Genomic DNA, 21,428 nt, shown 5'->3' with positions numbered 1-21,428 from the left:
GGGAAAAGTCATAACAGCCATTGCTAATATGCTCGTTTGGTTTAGATACTAAAATCATTATATTAAGAACATAATTATGAAAAGAACTACCCTAATTTGGGCTCTTCTTTACAGACTTTCAGGAAAGCAGTTTAATGAAGAAAAAAAATGGAATACTATTAAAAGTATAACAGTAGTATGTTTATTATATTCTTTCAAGAAAATACTGTCTTATTTATACCAGAACCAACGTTAGCTTCCAAAATAAGTTGTTATTCTAAAAACCTTACATTTCTTACCTGGGAAGTTATATCATGATTTATGAAGTGTTGCAGGAGTTCCTTGTCATGAAATGCCAAAACATTTTCTATCATACTAAGAATATTGATAGGAGGATTAGGAAAATATTCAAACCAGTGTTGACACCAATTGACTATGAAGAAAAAAATTGAAAATTTACCTTTACCTTTCTATATCATCAAAGAGCTTTACAGTTCTTAAATGTATCCACTCTTTATATCCTCAACATGCCCATTAATAAAGAAAACATAACTCTTTAAATTCTAGAACAATAGATTTTAAAACTCCATCATGTTACCGTAGTATTTTAGGTTTACAGAAATATTCCTGTTTCTTCAGAGCAGTCAATGAGAAAGTATCAACTAAAACAAACAAACCTTCCCAAAGTATTCCTGATGGTAGCTATAAGGCTCTGGTTCCTGCTGGCTTGTGTGCTGCATGTATTTAGATTTCTCCTGGTTAACAAAATGACCCTCCTAAAAAAGGTCCCTATTTAAGTCTTTGATAAAATGTGATCAATGTTAAATGGCAATCTCCTCAAATCTACTAGAATTCATACCTAATTAAAGAGTCCCATTTCTAGGAAAAGAGTGTTCTATAGTCATGGTAACAGGCAGTCACCAGGACTGGTTTTAAATCTAACTGATGAATGACAACTTGTTTCAGTAAACTTGACTTTGAAAACCAATCAGTGACAGCCGCAGCAGTGTCCTCTGAAAGTCAGCCAATAGAAAGCAGAATCCAGTCCACTGAAGAGGCTTCTAAGGCTGACTTTAACTCACTCTCCCTTAGTAACCAGCACAACCCCCAAAACATTCTTTTCCAAAAACCCTAGTAAGATGATCAGTTTCATTGCTCAGTGAACCTATGTCTAACCACCACAACTTTCCGTAATTATTAAATTCAGATTTTTTATTTTAAATACTGAGCTGGGGTTTCATGTTTTGACAATAAGATCTTTCTCAAATTAGCAAATGGTCTGATCAGAATATTGGATTACATATGGTTTATTCCATTATTTCATTTATTAGTTAAGTATTTAGATTTGAGTTAATAATTAAGTCATAAATAAAATCTTGCAAAGACTAAGCTTTAAAAGAAACATTTCAGCTTCTTTAACTGCTGCTCTTAATAAGTTAACTTTAACAGAAAAATCCAACCTCTCCTAAGTAAGTAACTATGATGTCCCAGACACTGCTAGTTTTGGGAATTTTAAAACACCACATACATACACAAAGCCCTCTTATATTTAATCTTTATCAACAGAACAACTGTTTTCAATTAAGCAAGAGGGAAACACTGTTTTATACAGTAAATGTCTCCTCTTGTATTCTGCTAGGTGCCACCACACAGAAGTATGGGTAGAGGACCTAGAGACAGAATTGACTGAGAGCAGAATAAAGAGAAATGATCATCACGTGGAGGTCCTTCACTAAACCTGAAGAATTTCCTCCTGATTATAAGAGGAACTCTAAAGAGTGCTTAAAAATGACTTTTATAAACGTATTCCAAATTATACATAGAAGTAACTATATTCCTTCACAATTTCTTCTTGGCCCCAACTAGACTGTAACCTGAAAGCCAAAACAATGGCTTATCCCAAAGCAGGGCTAAGATTTAGTTGAAGCTAAGTTTATTGAATAAAACTAGTTTGAGACCCTTGATGAAAATGCATAGCTACTCATGCTGACTGTCATGGATCTTTTAGATTTAGATCTCAGTTTTAGAAGAGAAAAATCAATTTCCTTAGTATATAACCATACGTAGCTATGTAACAAGATTTTACTGGAAGTAAAAGATATAGTTGTGCATGCCTACTCTAAATTAGATATAATCTGCTTTTTTTTCTTTCTTGTGGTAAAATATAATTTGCCATTTTAACCATTTTTAAGTGTACCATTCAGTGACATTAATTCTATTCACAATGTTCTGCAACCATCACTATTTCCAGAATCCTTTCCCAAACAGAAACTCTGTACCTATTCAGCATTAACTTCCCATTTCGACTTCCCCAGCCCTGGTAACCTCTAATCTACTTTCTGTGCCTATTTGAGAAATTTCACATAAATCTGTCCTTCTGTGTCTAGCTTATTTCACTAAACATGTTTCCAAGGTTCATCCATGTTGTAGCAGGCGTCAGAATGTCATTGCTTTTTATGGCTGAATAATATTCCACTGTATATATATACAGATATGGTTTCTCCATTCATCTGTTAATGGATATTTGAGTTGTTTCCGTCTTTTGGCTATTGGGAATAATGCTCCACAAACATATTTGTATACAAGTATCTATTTGAGTCTCTGTTTTCAATTTTTGGGGGGATATCCCTAGGAGTACAACTGTGGGGTTATATGGTAATTCTATGTTTAAGTTTTTGAGGAACCACCAAATTGTTTTCCACAGTGACTGCACCATTTTACATTTCTCTCAGCAATGTACAAAGGTTACAATTTTTCCACATCCTTGCCAACACTTATTTTCTTTTAAATTACAGCCATCCTAGTAGGTGTGAAGTGGTGTCTCGCTGTGGTTTTGATCTGCGTTTCCCTAATGACTAATGATCCTGAACATCTTTTCATGGGCTCAGTAGCTCATCTGTGCATCTTCTTTGGAGAAACATCCGTTCAAGCCCTTGCCCATTTTTAAATTGGATTGTTCACCTTTTGTTCTTGTTTCTTTTCCTTTTAAAACTCTTAGTGTTACTGACAGGGTAAACTAGTACAACCCTTTAGTGGAATCAATTAGAATATTCATATTTTATGACCTAATGATACCAATTCTGGGACTCTAACCAAAAGAAATTATCATAAATTTATGAATGTGAAGCTAGTCACAACATTGTTACTTTTAATACATAAAAATTAGGAACAACCTAAATGTCCAACAGTAAAACATTAAACTAGACCATGTACATTATAGACTATTACAATAAACAATAAAATGTTCACAAAGTGTATACAAATAAGATAAATGTATATATCATATGAAATGAAAGTAGTATAATTATAAAAATAAAAAACCCTAAAAGTCTAACAGTTGGGGGATACATTATGGTATAACTATAAGATGAAATTTATATAGGCAATAAATTATATTTTTTAAGATATTTAATGATTTAGGGAAATGCTCTTATAAGAAATTCATTAATATATTATCAAGATTGTTTCTGAGGAAGAGGAGTATTCATGAATTTTCTTTTCTTTTGTATATTTTCCTATATTTTCTCCAATGATTGGTAAAAACTTATTAAAGCAAATACAGCATAATAAAATGAACGAAAATCTGTAAAGAGAAGTAAACTAAAATATTCACAATATGTATGCTGGGATCTTTTTATTTCTACTTTACAGAATTTTATTGTTATAGTTAAGTGCTTATCTCCTTTGTACAAGAAAAATACATACAAAAATGGTTATTTTTGTTAAACCAGTGTTGGTTTAATTTGGATCCAGTTTATTAACCATTTAGCTGATTTTACTAATATGAAAAAAAAATGACTCACTTTTTAGTGTAGATGATAATGATGAAGCAGTAACACAATGGGTTCTGTGTTATAGGTTCTATAGGGAGTACAGCTATAGGTTCTGAGTGCCTGGGTTCAAATCCTTATTCTGTCATTAACCTAATCATGGAACTTAAGCTCTCTGTGCCTCAGTTTCCTCAACTATAAAAGGGAATAATAATATATAACACCTAACTCACAGGACTGCTGTAAGGTTAAATGAGTTAATAAAGGCAAAACACTTAGGATGGTACCTGGTACACAGGAAGTTCTCATTAAATGTTAGCCATGGATGATGAGAACGGGGGTAACCGCCAACACCTGCCACATTAGGCATCGTGTGCTAAATGCTTTACATACTTACTGCAGTCTTATGAATAATAACTGACTTTCAAGAAGTGAAACATCTGCTTCCTTCTTACTAACAAAATGTAGCCTGTAACAGTACCTTCTAAAATGCAACCATCCAAACTTCATTGTAAGTAAAAAGTTTTATTTATGTATAAATGTCCAAACTCTCCATTTTATGCTCTCTGTCTGACTGTCTCACACTAGAATTGTTAAATGTTGCAAAGGTATCAGGAAAATGTATAAGTATCTACTCTTGGTTTCATTATTTACTTATTTACTTACTTAAAAGAGTAGCAACAACTTCAAAACAGATGAGCTGGTTGTTCTGGAATAATTTTACAAATGGAAATGCCAGAAGTGGAAGATACGGTGTGTCACTAAAGATGGCGGACCAGTGAGCTAATGCGGAGAGGGTTCTGTGAATAAAATAAGGAAAGACCAGAAAAGCTTGTTAAAATTTATTTGAATAAATACATTCACATGATGAAAAATGATACAGAAGGTAAATTTGGTGAAATTTGGGTGTGTCTATTTTCCCATGATTAAACTGAGGTTGTAAGTTTTTGGCAAGAATACCACAAAAGTGATGTGCAACACATTGATAGGATTTATTACTGGTGATTTTAAATTTGATTACTTGGTTAAGGAGGTGTCTGCTAAGTTTCTCTACTATGAAATCACTATTTTCCCATTTGTAATTAATCAATATCTTGGGGGAGATACACATTGCTGCAAAATACTGAACATACATACCTCTGTAATACTCTGAGTAGTTTCCTACTTTTGATGGGGTATTTCTTCTGAAGGTTGAGAAATGCCACATGAATACCTTTATCTATAAGGTTACTAAATGCAGTATGATTTTCAGGCAGCTGTAGCAGAGAGCGCCAAATGAACATTCTGAAATTAAAACATAATTTTAACCAAGAAAAATTGGGGGAATAAGATTGATTTAACATGCAAGAATTTAAATTTTACCTGTATTTCGTTGGATATTCACCATAGCCTTTTAATAAGATTTGTAAACGCTTTTTGTTTAATCCATCTGAAAACTCATTCTGTAAAGAAAAAAAATAGTATCAGTAAGTGACATAATCTTAAAACTGAAAAGGTAATCTAGTCCACGGTGGCTTTCCAACTTTGGAACACAATACACAGTAAAAAATATTTTATATCATGGGACTCTCCACACACACACACACACACACTCAATATCTTTCTCTCTCTTGAGTATGCATATACACAGCAGACAAAGTTTATGACATATTTTTTTACCCTGTAATAGGGTTTGACAAACTTTTGCTGTCAAAGGTCAGAGAGTAAATATTTTAGGCTTTGTGGGTCAACAGGCAGAATCAAGCATATTATGCAGGTACTTATATAACCATTTAAAATGCAATCATTTAAAAATATAAAAATCATCCTTAGCTTGAGTAGCCAGATTGGGCCCATGGGCTGTCACTTGTCAATCCCTGTAGCAAGAGCAATGCATCTGGATATTTTCTTCCTCTCTTGCTCCTTCCATCTTTTTTTTTTTTTTGCACTTTTAACTTTTAAGTCAATTTTTATCTTAATGGAAAAACATTTTATAGATTTTAGGATCATAAAGCCATTTTCATAGATTATCTCGTTTAAGCCTAACAACTGTATGAAACAGATGAGACGTTTTGTCTTCCTTTGAGAAAATGGGAAGGTCAGAGAAGTTCAGCAACTTGCTCAAGATCACAAATCTGTTGAGTCTTTGCTCAAGACTCAAAGCCACATTTTCTGCCTTAGTTCAGTGCTCTTTTCACCACATAAGAAACAGGTAATCAAAGTGTAAGAGGGAGGTGAGGGACAGCCCAAGATGACGGTGAATGAAGATCCCCGTTTGAGAGCCAAATACCAGACATCAAGGGCAACTAGCCCAGACTGGAGCAATGCGATCCATAAAAGAGACACGTTCACTGCTGTCGTCACCAAGTCACCCGCTGCCATTGAAGCCTCTTTAAACAAAGGCCAGAACGCCCAGGCGGATTGGCCTGAGTTTCATCTGCTTTTGTCTTCACCATGAGTTGATGAAGTTCCTACTTCCCTTTCCATGTCCTGATGCCGCGATTAGCTGAGGACAGGCATTTCACCCACACAAGTGCTCTACTTTGACCTACTCCTTAGAACTGGCTACGGGTTTTTAGAAGCCGCCCACTCCCGGACATATTTCTGTAGGGCTTCCAACTTTGATCCAGACCAAGGGCTGCCAGATGCCCTGACCGTGGTGTCACTTTTATTTCCCAAAGTCATCATCACCATGCCCACTAGTTTTCCCAGAAAAGGCTCCTGTGAACTCTCAGGAAAGCTGAAGCCAGACCATGTCTCAGAAACAGATTCAACTAATAGGGTCAATACCGCCCAATCTTGACACAGCTAGGTTTGTGCCTGCTACTTAGTTTTTTAAAACTAAACAGTATTTTGTGTAGGGTTACATTGTAGAGGTGATAAAACTATAAGGAAAGCCAAGGACATAATGCAAAAGTGAGGACAATGGTTACGTCTATGGGACAGGGAGAGAAATGCGATTGGGGACAAGCACACAGGGGACTTCAGAGCTACTGGTAATACTCTGTTTCTTCATGTGGATATGAACATGTCCAGAAAAGAGTTAACATGGCAGGTCTGCGACTGCTACCCTTAGAAAGGCCCACTAGAAGGCTGGCCCTTGTCTGGTGTCCAGATATCTGGATTTCGAGGAAGTTCCCACCATCTCCAGAACCAACAGGAGAGGCTCACTGTGCCTAAACTGTACACTGTGGTTTATGCTGAGCACCTGCTTTCCTTGTGGAGTCTGGAATTTTGAAAGGGTGCCTGTAACCAGCCTCCAGTAAAAACCCTAGGCACTGAGTTTCTAATGAACTTCCCTGGTAGACAACACTTTACACATTCTTCTTTTGAGGGAAGTTTCACATTTTAAAACTGCTTATAGAAGAAAAGAGGTGGTTAAAATTAATGTGAAAAATACCAACAGTTGGTAAGAATATGAAGCAACTAGAACCCTCAAATACCTCTTGGTGGGAATATGGATTGTTTAAATCAACCACCTGGGAAACTATTTGACAGTATTTACTAAAGCTGAACATATGCATAGCCTGTATGCCAGTAATTCCATTCCCAGGTTTATACCCAACAGAAACATGTCCTTATGTTCATCAAAGATGCCTTAGAATGTTCAGAGCAGCACCGTTTCTAATAGCAAAAAAACTAGAAAACTACGCAAATGCCTACCAATAGCAGAATGGATAAAGCATGGTTTATTCACACAACGGAATTCTATACAGCTGTGAGTGAATGGTTTACGACCACATGGATCTCTCCAACACACTGTTAAATGAAAGAAGCCAGAAACAAAAGAGTACCAACTGAATGATCCAATGAACATAAGTACAAAAAAGGCAGAACTAATCTACGGTGTTAAAAGGGAGGAGAGTAGTTATCCTTGGGGTAAGGGGGAAAGTGTCTGGAAGGGAGCAGCAGAGGGGCTTCTAGGGTGCTGGGAATGGTCCATTTTTTGATCTGGGTGCTGATAACACAGGTGTATTCAGTCTAAAAATTTACTGAGCTGTGCATTTTTATGCATATGATTAACTGTCAATAAAAAGTTTTGAAAGTCCTTGAAAGTGTTAGCAGGTTGTCTATTTTTTTTTAAAGAAATTCACGTTCTTTTATTTATTTATTTATTTATTTATTTATTTATGACTGTGTTGAGTCTTCGTTTCTGTGCGAGGGCTTTCTCTAGTTGCGGCAAGTGGGGACCACTCCTCATCGCGGTGCGTGGGCCTCTCACCATCGCGGCCTCTCTTGTTGCAGAGCACAGGCTCCAGACGCACAGGCTCAGTAATTGTGTCTCACGGGCCCAGTTGCTCCGTGGCATGTGGGATCTTCCCAGACCAGGGCTCGAACCCGTGTCCCCTGCATTGGCAGGCAGATTCTCAACCACTGCGCCACCAGGGAAGCCCGCAGGTTGTCTATTAATGTTGATGTTTTCTTTCAATTCCAAAGCAATATATGCTCTTTGCAGAAAATTAATACAAAAAATACATATAAAGAAGAGAATAAAACTGACTGAAATAGGTAATTCTACTACTATCAAAATTTTTATGCACATGCTCTGACTTAAAAATTCTACTTCTACAGATACATTTGTTCAAATGTTCTAGGAATATCCACTGCATCACAGATTGTATTAACGTAAGACTGACGATACAACCTAAATGCCAGTCAGCAGAGTCCTAGTGAGATAAATTAAGGTATATCCATAAATGCAATAGTATGCAAATATTTTTAAACTGTTGTAGCACTACATGCACTAATATAAACAGATATTCAATCTGTTAAGTGATAAGAGCAACTTATAAAACAGTGCTACAGTATGATTCCATTTATGTAAAAAAATTTTAAAAAGGTAACAGACGCAGATATACATATGTTTATACACAGAAAACTTCTGAAAGGATATCAACAATTATCTTTTCTTTAAATTTTATTTTATTGTTTTATTTTTGGCTGCGTTGGGTCTTTGTTGCTGTGCGTGGGCTTTCTCTAGTTGCGGCGAGCGGGGGCTACTCTTCGTTGCGGTGCGCGGGCTTCTCGTTGTGGTGGCTTCTCTTGTCATGGAGCACAGGCTTTAGGTGCACGGGCTTCAGTAGTTGTGGCACGTGGGCTCAGTAGTTGTGGTGCACGGGCTTAGTTGCTCCGCAGCACGTGGGATATTCCCAGACCAGGGCTCAAACCCGTGTCCCCTGCATTGGCAGGTGGATTCGTAACCACTGCGCCACCAGGGAAGTCCCATCAACAACTATTAACAATGGTCACCTCTGGGGAGTGCAATGAAGAGTGGGCTAGGGCACAGGGAGGAAGAAAAGTATGCTTTTGTTCTTTTCCCTTTACAACCTTCTATACTAGCATTGTCTAACAGATAAGCAAGAGACAAATGTAATTTAAGTTTTCTTAAAAAATATAATTTAAGTTTCATGTTAGAAAAAGTCAAAAGCAGCAGGTAAAAATCAAATTTAATACATCTATTTAACCCAAAGTAATAAAAATATTATCATTTCAACATATAATTAGCATAAAATTATTAATTAATATGATATTGTACATTCTTTAGGGGTAGGAGATTAAGGGGTACAAACTACTATGTATAAAATAAAGAAGCTACAGGGATATATGGCACCGGGAATATAGCCAATATTTTATAATAACTTTAAGTGGAGTATAATCTATAAAAATACTGAATCACTATTTTGTACTAATATAATACTGTAAATCAACTACACTTCAATTTTAAAAAAGATATTTTACATTCTTTTGTTCATAATAAAATCTCAATATCTGATGTGTATTTCACACATATACCACATCGCAAATCAGATTAGCCACATGTGACTAGTGGCTAGCATATTGGACAGTGCAATTCTATACTGTTTTGACTTTTAAAAAAGAACCATAAACATGTATTAATTTTATATTAAAAAGTTTTAAAAGCATGTTATAATTTCAGTTGCAACTTACTTCTTTTCTATAATTTTCCTTTAATTCCTAAGAGAAGGAAGAATGATGATGGTCTAGAAATCATAAGACTTGTCTACAGCAGAGCCATGACAAACAAAAGTTTAATATAGTCTTACCTCTTTATTTTCAAAATTACCAGTCAGGTTTTGTTTTAATATGCTAGCTTGTATTTTGTTTTCCCTTGATTTTGCTGGCCGCTGTACTCTTCCTGATGTTACTTTCATCTTAAGATCACCAGAATTCACTTTCCTCTTAGGCAAATCTTCAATCACTTTCACTAAAGGGGGAGGTGGCTAAAAGGGGGGGGAAATCCAGTGGTTATCCTTGGAAAATAGACCTGTTAACATATAATTTACGAAATGTATTTTGCTCAATTTAGTAATATGCCTTAATAGATATAATTATCCTTCAGGCAAAAAGTGTAAATAAAATGTCCAAGAATGTTTCCTTGTTGACTAACGAATCAAAGCAAATTTCTGCCAAATTCCTTTGAGGAACGTAATAAAGATCATGATTAACAACAATAAACAGAATTAGTTATTCCTTGAAAGCTGGCCTTAATCATACAGTATCAATCCATTTTCTACGCCTGTATGATAAAGTGAGTAGTAAGGTGGTAATCTGCTGCAGAGAAGGCTCAGTTACACACAGGGCCCTCTAGAATGCTGAAAGAAGCACCCTAATATTCTTTGGGCTCAAGTGAAATTTCTTTGAGGGAAACTGTCACATGACTTTCCTCTGCAAGCACGGGACCCCTGCCTTGTCCTTGGTTACATTTTCTAATCTACGTGGAGATGGCTGTCAGTCCCTGACTGCATCAACAGCTTCAGAGGCAGGGCAGAAAGCACGACTTAGATGCCAAACCCTCATTTTTATGGGGCTCATCAAACAGGAAAATAAGCCCCCAACAACTTCAATTTACTTAAGGTAAAGTGATTCACTAAGACATTTTCTCTGTGAATAACACTCTCTTTGAAATAAAAAGATCTTCCTTGTTCAAAGAAAATAAGCAGATAAAATAGCTCAGGCTTTCTGAGTTCTAAATATGGTTCAAGTACAATGACTTTCACAGGGCGCTTTAAATGTTTGAGACCATTATTGCTGAATGTTCCCTTAGTAATTAGCCCAGATCCAGATCAAAGACAAGGTGGATTTGTGATTTTTAAATAATTTTTCTTGAAGCCAAAGTGCCAATTCCTTGCATATGAAAACAAGAACACAATATACCCCAAATGTCCAAATGAACATATTAGATTTCAGAAAAACAAATATTACACACATCACCCTGAATTCAAGCTGTCATGAAAGCCAGAACAGTGTGCTTCCATGATGATGTACAATGGAAATGAATCACCACTCTTCGGGAAAGCTCTTTGAAGCAGAAACCAAACTTTTCTGACCTCCTCCCCCTTCGTCCCCAAAAGAAATAAACAGAACAAAGCAAACATCTTGACTCTTTTTAAATAACAGACTATAAAAAGACTACTTTGAGGTTTCAAACAGAGATTTTTCTCACGTTGCCTTCAAAAGTTCAGGACTTCTGCTTTTGAAACCTGAAGCCTATTACAGGAGACCAAGAAAATATTCCCTATTGTCAACTGCAGTATGTACGACACATAACACTGTAAAATGTATAGAGCAGGTAATATACATGGCATTGATATTGCATTTTTATTTGTTTTAAAATTATTTTGAAAAGTATTTGAAGTTTTAACTGCATCTATAAGGGTTTTTTAATAGTGTTTTTCTAGGATACATTGGTATTTATTCACATCTAGAGAGAGTACAGGATAATACAAAATATAATAACAATAACTCTGACAAAAAAAAGTACAATGACCACTTACTCTATGATTTAATTCCTTACCTATGAAATGTAATTAATAGTGGTCTGATTTCTGAATATTGCCCATCTTTAATATCCCTGAACTATCTTCTAACCTCAGTCCATTCTTCTATATCTTTATTATGATATTTATTCTAGTGCCACATTTTTCATGGTTCTTCCATGAAGGAATCTCCCAGAAGTTGGAGCCTGAGATATGACCTGAATTGCCACACCTTAGGAGTGTTAAAACTTCAACACAGAAATAGGAATTAGTTTACTTATTATTAGCACAATACCAGAAATTCTCCAATGGCAAGAAAATAGGACTTGAAGGAATGAGACACAGGTAATAAGTTTTGCATAAACCTGGGCATTTTGTAGGCCTGGAATAGCACTGGTGGTGCTGGTAATGTGTCCAAAAAGAAAAAAATTTATCTTTCTTCTGTTATAAGCTAGATTTTCTGGTCAATATGACCTCAATTTGCTTAACAAATAACAGAGAGGAAGCCAATGACTCATGCTTACCTTGGTTTTTCTCAGATGTTTGTTTCTATTAATAACATTTATCTAGCTCTTATAAAATTCAGCTAGGCTAACAATTCTCATTAAGAATGAATAATGTGGGCTTCCCTGGTGGCACAGTGGTTAAGAATCCACCTGCCAATGCAGGGGACACAGGTTCGAGCCCTGGTCGGGGAAGATCCCACATGCCGCGGAGCAGCTAAGCCCGTGCACCACAGCTACTGAGCCTGTGCTCTAGAGGCCGCGAGCCACAACTACTGAAGCCCGTGCGCCTAGAGCCCGTGCTCCGCAATAAGAGAAGCCAATGCACTGCAATGAAGAGTAGCCCCCGCTCACCGCAACTAGAGAAAGCCCACGTGCAGCAACAAAGACCCAATGCCGCCAAAAATAAATAAATAAAAATAAATTTAAAAAGTAAAAATAAAGACGCTCATTGACTGTACAGTGTTGATTCATTAGCATTGAACTCATGCCAACAGCACTGTAGCTCATTCCTGAGTGAAGCTTATCTAACACACGTATGTTCTCCCCGAGACACCTCCCAGCCCTCTTGTGCTTAGGACACCAGACAGCACGTCAGCACTGTGCTTAGGGGACATTTTAAACAGCAAAATCACCAACAAAGGACTTCCCTGGTGGTGCAGTGGTTAAGAATCAGCCTGCCAATGCAGGGGACACGGGTTCAAGCCCTGGTCCGGGAAGATCCCACATGCCGCGGAGCAACTAAGCCCGTGCGCCACAACTGCTGAGCCTGCGCTCTAGAACCCATGAGCGTAGAGGCCGTGCTCCACAACAAGAGAAGCCACCGCAGTGAGAAGCCCGTGCACTGCAACAAAGAGTAGCCCCCGCTCGCCGCAACTAGAGAAAGCCTGGGCAGCAACGAAGACCCAACACAGCCAAAAAATAAATAATAAAAATAAAATAAATAATTAAAAAAAAATCACCAACAAAAATCACAAGAATGTGAAAAATGTGGCACTAAATAGACCACGAGAAGGACACTTGTTCCCATGGAGAGCTGAAATAAGAAGGCCGAGTGCTGCCTTGTCTGACCTCAGGGGGAACCTGCATGAAGGCAACTCCAATTTCTTGCTGCTCTGCGCATGCAAATGTCTGTGAATGTGCGGTGAGGACTGATTTTAGAGTTGCAGATAAATTTTCACCAACAGACAAACTCACAATTATAGAATCCGTGAATCATGTAGACGGACTGTATACATTTACACACACAGAACAAAAGACTGAGTAGGCAAACATTTCAAAATCATCTAAGAATGGTGAGACTTACTGATCTATTTGCTTATCTGTATCTTGATTTTTCTCTGTAATAAGAACTTCTTATCTGTCTAATTGGACAAAAAAGGTAAAAAGGAGCAGGCACATAGCAACACGATTATCGTATTAAGAATAGAACACTTGGGCCTGCTAAGGACTAGCTGTGTGATTAGGTTGGGGCATGAGCTGCTCCCCACTGTAAAACGAAATGGTTAGACTAGGTGATCACCGAAGTCCCTCTCAGGGCTACTGGGATACAATTCCAGACCTGGAAAGGCTCCCACAGAACAAATGGACTCGACAACGAGCTGGGGGAGTTTTAGATAACCATAAGAGAAGTGGGAAGTATATTTTAGATGAGGTGAGTAGTGTAATAACAGATGTAGAAATAAGCATGGTGTCTATGGGGGACAATGAGGGAAGCTGAAAGTATGGGGAAACACATTAGGGAGAGAAGACAAGATTAGAGAGGACTTTGAGAGCCAGGCAGAAGAGTCTGGACTCAATGCAACAGGCAAAAGGAAGGAAGCCACTAAAATAGCATTATTTTAGAAACGATGATGAAAGTATTATTTTAGAAAACTGTTATATTGGGACTTCCCTGGTGGCACAGTGGTTAAGAATCTGTCTGCCAATGCAGGGTACATGGGTTCGAGCCCTGGTCCGGGAAGATCCCACATGCCGCGGAGCAACTAAGCCCATGCACCACAACTACTGAGCCTGCGCTCTAGAGACTGTGAGCCACAACTACTGAACCCGTGTGCCGCAACTATTGAAGCCCACGCACCTAGAGCCCGTGCTCCATGACAAGAGAAGCCACCGCAATGAGAAGCCCGCACACTGCAAGGAAGAGTAGCTTCAGCTACTACTAGCTCTAGCCACAAGTAGAGAAAGCCCGCGCACAGCAACAAAGACCCAATGCAGCCAAAAATAAATAAATAAAATTAATTAATTAATTAATTAAAAAAAAGAAAAATGTTATATAAAAATGATTGAGAAAAACAAAAGAATAAAAAAAAAAGAAAAAAAGAATTTAAAAAAAACATAAAAGATGATTGATGGGCAGGAGCAGGCACTGAGGGCTCTGAGTTTTGGTATATTTGTCTAAATTACCGTTATTCGAGAGCAGCAAATGAGCACCGGTACAAGGATGGCCAATATGGAGACAGAACAGGCGGCACATACATAGACATCTCAGATTCAAGGACTACATGACTTAGTATTGACTAGATTTGGGAAATACAGGAATAGGAACAGTCATAGTGCTCCAAGGTGTCTAGCCTACAACCATGGGAAGAAAGAGACAGAAATGAAGAGACTGGAACTGAAGACCTCTTTTGGGAAGCAGATCAGAGGGGCACCTTGAATGGGACAAGGACTCCACCAAACAGATGCCTTTTGTGAAGACAGCAATTTAGGGCTGGAGCATGGGTGAGAAAAATCTGGAGATGTGGCGCTGGGGCTAAGAGCAGAAACCATATCCAGAAAAATGGATAAGGTGCAAGGAGGTTAGAAACTTGTAACACAGAGTTTTTATTTTTGATGATACAGCATTTAAATCTTAAAAGAAAAAAGATATTGTTTACTTGATAACATACCTTATTTATTTCTTTTGTTAAAGTCTGAACTGAATATATGTTCAGACTTCCATTTTCCAAAATAGATGCAATGTACCGTCCATGGGGGCTAATTGCTGATGAACTAATTCCTTCGTCAAGGCTCCCAATTTCAAAGAGAAGTTTACAAGTCTGTATATTAACAAATCTCATAATGCCATCCTGACTGAGCACTCCAAGAACCTAGAGTAGAGAGAAACAACATATGAGTTCCTAAAACACATTTAAGAGTCAAGTCTCAGATGTTAACCGGACTTATTATGCTGATCATTTCGCAATGCATACAAATACTGAATCATGTTGTACACCTGAAACTAATATAATGTTCTATATCAATTATACCTCAATTAAAAAAAGTCAGATGTCTGCAAGTCAAACTACACACATACACACGTGTGTATTTACATATGTTTTCTTTTCTTTGGTGGGGGAGGGAGGACAGTCAGAGGAGATTATACTCGCAGAGGGCCGTCATGTATTTTAAAATCCCTAATTATGGCTCATGTAGATTCGCCCTGTTCAGGTCCAGATAAGCCTGGCTCTACCCAGAACCAGTAAGGAGCCCATCCTGGGAGACTACAGAAAGGTCACCTAAGAATCAGCCCTCCCCACAGGCAGGCACATCTCCACCAATCCCTCCAGAGGGAGTATAGATGATGGCAGTCCTTCACCTTGACTCCACACTGGCCGTCAGAAGCAAGGAAGGTGGAGGGCTTGTTTCTCTTCTCCATCCCCAGCTTGACCAGAGCTAACACCTGTACTGCTGCCCCACACAAACCTGTGACTCCCGCGGTTGTAACTAGCATTTGGGTTGTAGAGAGAGAAGGTCTGTGAGCTGCAAGGGCAGTCGGGGTGCGGGTCGGAGGGAAGCTAGTCTTTCAAGGGGAAAAAAATTAGCTGTAACTCATACAACTTAGAATTTAAAAACACGTACTAAAAAAGCTTCAACACATGAAACAATAAACCCCTCTGCTGCCTTGTCCACATACAGGTTCTTTCTCCCAGGGCCACCACGTGATCTCATGAAACGCCGATGTCCCCTGTTACATGAAAGACTATAGTCTGGAGGTGGTTGGAGGCAGTTTGAATGTGACAACCTAGAAAGCATGTTCTGGGGCTTCCCTGGTGGCGCAGTGGTTAAGAATCTGCCTGCCAATCCAGGGGACACGGGTTCGAGCCCTGGTCTGGGAAGATCCCACATGCCGCGGAGCAACTAGGTCCATGCGCCACAACTACTGAGCCTGAGCTCTAGAGCCCGCCGAGCCACAACTACTGAGCCCGTGTGCCACAACTACTGAAGCCCACGTACCTAGAGCCCATGCTCCACAACAAGAGAAGCCACTGCAATGAGAAGCCCGTGCACCACAACAAAGAGTAGCCCCCGTTCACTACAACTAGAGAAAGCCCACGCACAGCAACGAAGACCCAACGCAGCCAAAAATAAATTTATTAAGAAAAATAAAAAATAAATAAATAAACAGCATGTTCTTCTCTGGGTCACATGGTAGGAAACCCTCTTATTCACAGTTGACGCAACCTCTCTGGAAGGCAATTTGGCAAGATCTATCAAAATTACAGATGCATCTAACCCTGGTACCACTATTTTAACTCTGGGATTTTAACCTACAGACAGGATGTGTAAAATGACATGTGCAAAAGTTATGTATATTAAAAAAAAGGGACGTCCCTGGCAGTCTAGTGGTTAAGGCTCCGTGCTTCCAGTGCTTCCACTGCAGGGGGCATGGGTTCGATCCCTGGTCGGGGAACTAAGAATCCACATGCTGCATGGCTCGGCCAAAAAATAAATTAAAAAAACAAAAAACCAACAAGCAAACAAAAATGTTATTCAGTGCAGCATCATTTGTAACAGAAAAGGACTGAAAACAGGTTAAGTGCCCAATAATAAAGGACTGGTTATAAAAACCTATACACCTGTAAAAAAGAATGAAGTTCTGTACTGATATAGGAAAATTGTCAAGGTAAACTAAATTAAGAAAAAACAAGGTAAAAAAAAAATGGGAAAAACATAAGATTATGTAACAGCAGTGGGTTAAGGAGAGTGAATAACTGGGCAAATGGGAGAAAAGAGTAAGACTTCACTTTATGCCTTTTTATATTTTTTTATGTTTTCAACCATGTGAAAGCATTATCTACTCAAAAAACTTAAAATAGATATGATAGGGCTTCCCTGGTGGCGCGGTGGTTGAGAATCTGCCTGCCAATGCAGGGGACACGGGTTCGAGCCCTGGTCTGGGAGGATCCCACATGCCGTGGAGCGACTAGGCCCGTGAGCCACAACTACTGAGTCTGCGCGTCTGGAGCCTGTGCTCCGCAACAAGAGAGGCCGCGATAGTGAGAGGCCCGCGCACTGCGATGAAGAGTGGACCCCACTTGCCACAACTAGAGGAAGCCCTCCCACAGAAACGAAGACCCAACACAACCATAAATTAATTAATTAAAAAAAAAATAGATATGATACACACATATATTATACATAAATACACAAAACACACAACACACACACACACACAATTTGTTAATGTGCAAGACCCAGGATAATTTAAGATAAGAAAGTTAAGGTTCAACTACTCGACTATTAAAGAGAAAAAAGGCGAGTGGCGGGGGGAGCACTTTGTAAACGAAGGCAAGATAGAAAGAAAAGACGTCTCATAGGATTGAGGCAGCCAGCTATGGAACACAGTGTAGCAAAGTGAGAACAGTTCAGTGCTAGTCCCACCTTTAATCCTTATAATTAAAGGAGTGTTGACAAGTCACTTTGTGTTTCTAAGCTTCAGCGTCACAATCTGTATAATGGTGAGAATACCTTCCCTGCCTACACTCAATGAATTCTTTAAGGATCAAATAAAAAACAGCATGCTTAATCACCCTGTAAACCATAAAGTATGACATAAAGTATACTGATTTTAGAAAAAGGGCAAATTATCAGTAATATACAGAACCTAAGATTTTTCCATTTTTTCAGTTTTAGACTCTTTACAAGTTATCAGCAATTTCAAAACCTTGTAACAATCAGGCTACAAGTTAAATAAGAGAACTAACAGTGTGTGAAAATTGATAACGATCTTTCCAAAAAAGTACAACGTTACTAACATTTATGTTACTAACCTGATTAGAACCAGCATCAAAACTATCAGGAAGAAATTCTAGATGGCGAATGGCTCGAACTTTGGTGGGCATCTGGATAATTCTAAATAGCTGTTTGGCTTCCAAGCACCACAAATGAAGATGATTCGATTTGCCTCCAGCAGCCAGGATTCGGCCATCTCTATATTTTAAAAAGGTGAGAAAGTAAGGCTAGATGAATTATTTATAGCAGCACTGTCCAATCCGATCCAATATGATGATAGAATTCTTCTGTATCTATGCCGTCCAATGTAGTCACTGCTAGCCACATGAGATTATTGAGAACTAAAATGTGGCTAGCGCTTCTGAGGAAATTAATTCTTGATTGTATTTAATTTTTATTAATCTAAATAGTCCCAGGTATCCAGTGGCTACCATATAGGAAAACTCAGGTTTATAGTAGTTTTTTTTTTTTTACCTATTGTGCTAAGATACCAGCTTAACAAATATCTGTTTGATGACCTGACTGGGAGTTTCTGAGTAACATTTATATTTTATAGCATAATCTCAAAGTCACTTACTACTAACCAACTTTCTGTATTTCACATACGACTGTACTGAATTGATAATAGCATTGCTATATGAAAAACCAAAAAGCCCAAACTATTTTCCTGCCGAAGAAAGCTACTTTATGTTTAAAAGGTACAGAAAGAATAAGCTGTACTGATTTGCAAGGTTGTTGCTCCTTCATTCACAAAGGATTATAAAGTGTCTACTATAAGCTAGGTTTCACTCCAGGTGCCAGGGACACAGTAGTGAACAAGAAGACAGGTAACATCCCTGCTCTCAGGGGATTTTCAGTCTAGAGGAAGGTAAAGAAACAAATAAATGAACTTGATATCAGCTGTCAAGTTCTTTAAAGAACTCTAAAACGAGGTAATGTTACAGAGCTGGGAAAGGAGGAAGATCTACTACATGAATGATGTGAATGGGCCAGTCATAGGGTGACTTGGAGAAAGAATTCCATGCTGGTCAGTATTCCTGACTGGCCAGAACAAAAATGTTGAGATAGATGTAAATAACAAAGAGAAGCCACACTCAAGTGTGGCTGGAACACAGTAAGGGGAAATAAGATGAGAAAAGAGAGGGAGGCCTAGACCAGAGGACAAAAGATCTCAGGGACATGGCAGGGAGTTGGATTTTCTAAGAGCAGCGGAAAGCCTTTTACGGGAGTTCAATAGGGAAATGACGTGATCTGACTTAATGATTTGAGAAGACCACTCTATCTGCTTTGTAGACACTGACTTTAGGAAATGAGACTGAAAAGAGGTAGACCAAATAAGGGAGCTATTACCGTAGCCTGAAAAAGACTATGATAGCCTGGACTGGGGTAATAGCTGTAGCAATGGACAAAAGAAACTAGACCAATTCAAGATACAGTCTGGTAGAGTTGATGGGATTTACTGATAACTCAGAAGAGGGTGAGAGAAAGAGAGGAAATAACATCCATTAATATCTGGAAACAATGACCAACCCAGCCACAATGAGAACCTAGCATCCAGATTAAGTGTCAATATATCATTTCCCACAAAAATAAACCCACACCCTTTAGAGAAATGGCTGATTCCAGGTTTGGGACAGGAAATACACAAGATAAGACTGGAACATCTTGTTGGACCAGAAAGAATGAGAAATATCACAGACAACTGGGGTTGTATCAAAAGGGTTCGTTCAAAGCCGACCTGAAGAGGATCCCACTGGTCAAAGATGAGAGTACTGGAGCATTACTAAGAATAATAACTCTAATGGGTCAAATCATGTCAATTGTGTTTAAGTCCATGAGCTTACAAAGATTAAAGACAAAAAACTTCATCTGCCACCTTTGAAGATGCCAGTAAACCAATCCATTATTCTGGTGAAGAAAAATTTTTTTTAAAAATAGGAAGAAATCCAGCATTTATCCTGCCTTTCCTTTACAAACTGTACAGTAAAGTAACCAAAGAGTTGAGAGGCAGTTTCTTCCTTTTTTTTTTTTTTTAAATTTTTATTGGAGTATAGTTGATGAGAGGAAGCTTCTTTCTATAGAAGGTTTTGGTTAATAAGGGAGAAGGAAAGACAGAATTAGAATAGCACCATTTGCTAACCTCCAATGCAACACACGATATCTAGGTAATGATCATCAATGGCCACTAATATCATAAGAGAAAGAGTTCTGTGCTCCTCTTGATGAAGGTACACAAACCGCCTACAATGTCTTCTTGCCCCCAAATCAAACCAGATCAAGATCAAGCCTCCAATTTATAGGAAATATAGGTGTAACCAGTTTATAGTAAATATAGATGAGAGAAGATCATATTAAGCAGCATAACAGGGATGCAAAGAGCAAAATCCAGAATATAGAAAACTACAGGACAAATGACCAGTTCTTTAACAAATAAACTGCAAGGAAAATATAAAAAGAGAGATATACCAACTGAGGCAATGTGTGAACCTTATTTTGTTCCTGACTTGAACAAACCAACCATAAAAAACAATTATTAGACAAATCAGGGAAATATGAATAACTAGATATATGATAATATTAAATTATGAATTTTTTAAAGTCTGATGATAGTACCATGGTTATGTTTCAAAAAGGGTCCTATCTTTTAGAGATACACGCTGAAATACTTATGCATGAAATGATACACTTGGGCTTTGCTTTATGACAGTGCAGTAGAGAAATGGTAGGTAGAGTAATAGACAAAATAGGACTGGCTATTAGTTAATGCTTATTATGGCTAATGAGAGTACTAGCCTTGAGATTTCATGTACTTTTATATTTTTGTGTACATTTTCCACAATAAGTTAAAAACTTATTACCATATCTTAGATCATATCTAAGTTTGAAGGAAACTTTTGCTCACAGGACAATAAAATACTGAATGAAAATTTATAAAATTTCCCTGGAAGTTAGATTTCATAAAAATCCTCAGTGTCTTAAAGAGGACATTACCTGGTCACAGCAAACACTTTGTATAATATACTAGAGCTTTCAGGTGGAGCTGGCAATTGATATTTGCAAACAAGAGTATCACATTCCCAGGCGAAGATGGAATTATCTTTAAAACAGCTGAGGATGGTATTACTCAACGGTAGAAAGAAAACCTAAAGAGGGAGAAAAAAAGTTATTGTTCATATAAGGATCATATAGTCCTCTTTAAATTTAAAATTTACAAGTAGTTAATTTTTCTGTCTTAAAATTATTTTTTCTTAAACTGGAGAAAAATACATTTACAACATATGACAGGGGAGAAAACTGATATTTTTACATAGTATTATAAACTAAAAAGAAAAGGTAAACTCCTTTAAACAAAAAACAGGTGACTATAATGCCTAGGCTATTCATAAACCACTAGGAAACAATTTAAAATATTTAACCTTATA

At 37.8% G+C, this 21,428-nt stretch overlaps 1 protein-coding gene across 9 annotated transcripts in view; it reads right to left on the bottom strand.

Annotated features, from left to right (window-relative positions):
• The window catches only part of TBC1D31 (TBC1 domain family member 31), a 61,652-nt gene that overhangs the window by 22,065 nt on the left and 18,159 nt on the right, over window positions 1-21,428 (bottom strand). For 8 of the 9 annotated variants that reach the window (XM_082433148.1, XM_082433142.1, XM_082433145.1 and 5 more), the window contains 8 exons: window positions 20,998-21,149; window positions 18,045-18,204; window positions 14,901-15,101; window positions 9,794-9,970; window positions 5,112-5,191; window positions 4,887-5,033; window positions 4,416-4,549; window positions 279-412 (listed from right to left, as the gene is read on the bottom strand). In XM_082433148.1, the coding sequence (XP_082289274.1) occupies window positions 279-412; window positions 4,416-4,549; window positions 4,887-5,033; window positions 5,112-5,191; window positions 9,794-9,970; window positions 14,901-15,101; window positions 18,045-18,204; window positions 20,998-21,149 (1,185 nt within the window). The remainder of the gene's footprint in view (window positions 1-278; window positions 413-4,415; window positions 4,550-4,886; window positions 5,034-5,111; window positions 5,192-9,793; window positions 9,971-14,900; window positions 15,102-18,044; window positions 18,205-20,997; window positions 21,150-21,428) is intronic. The other variant, XM_082433147.1, reaches the window with a different exon arrangement.

Source organism: Balaenoptera physalus (assembly GCF_965194825.1).
Source record: "Balaenoptera physalus genome assembly, chromosome: 17".
In the NCBI taxonomy this organism is placed as follows: domain Eukaryota; kingdom Metazoa; phylum Chordata; class Mammalia; order Artiodactyla; family Balaenopteridae; genus Balaenoptera; species Balaenoptera physalus.
The sequence above is the reverse complement of the archived record's forward strand: the minus strand, read 5'-3'. Positions and strand labels throughout refer to the sequence as shown.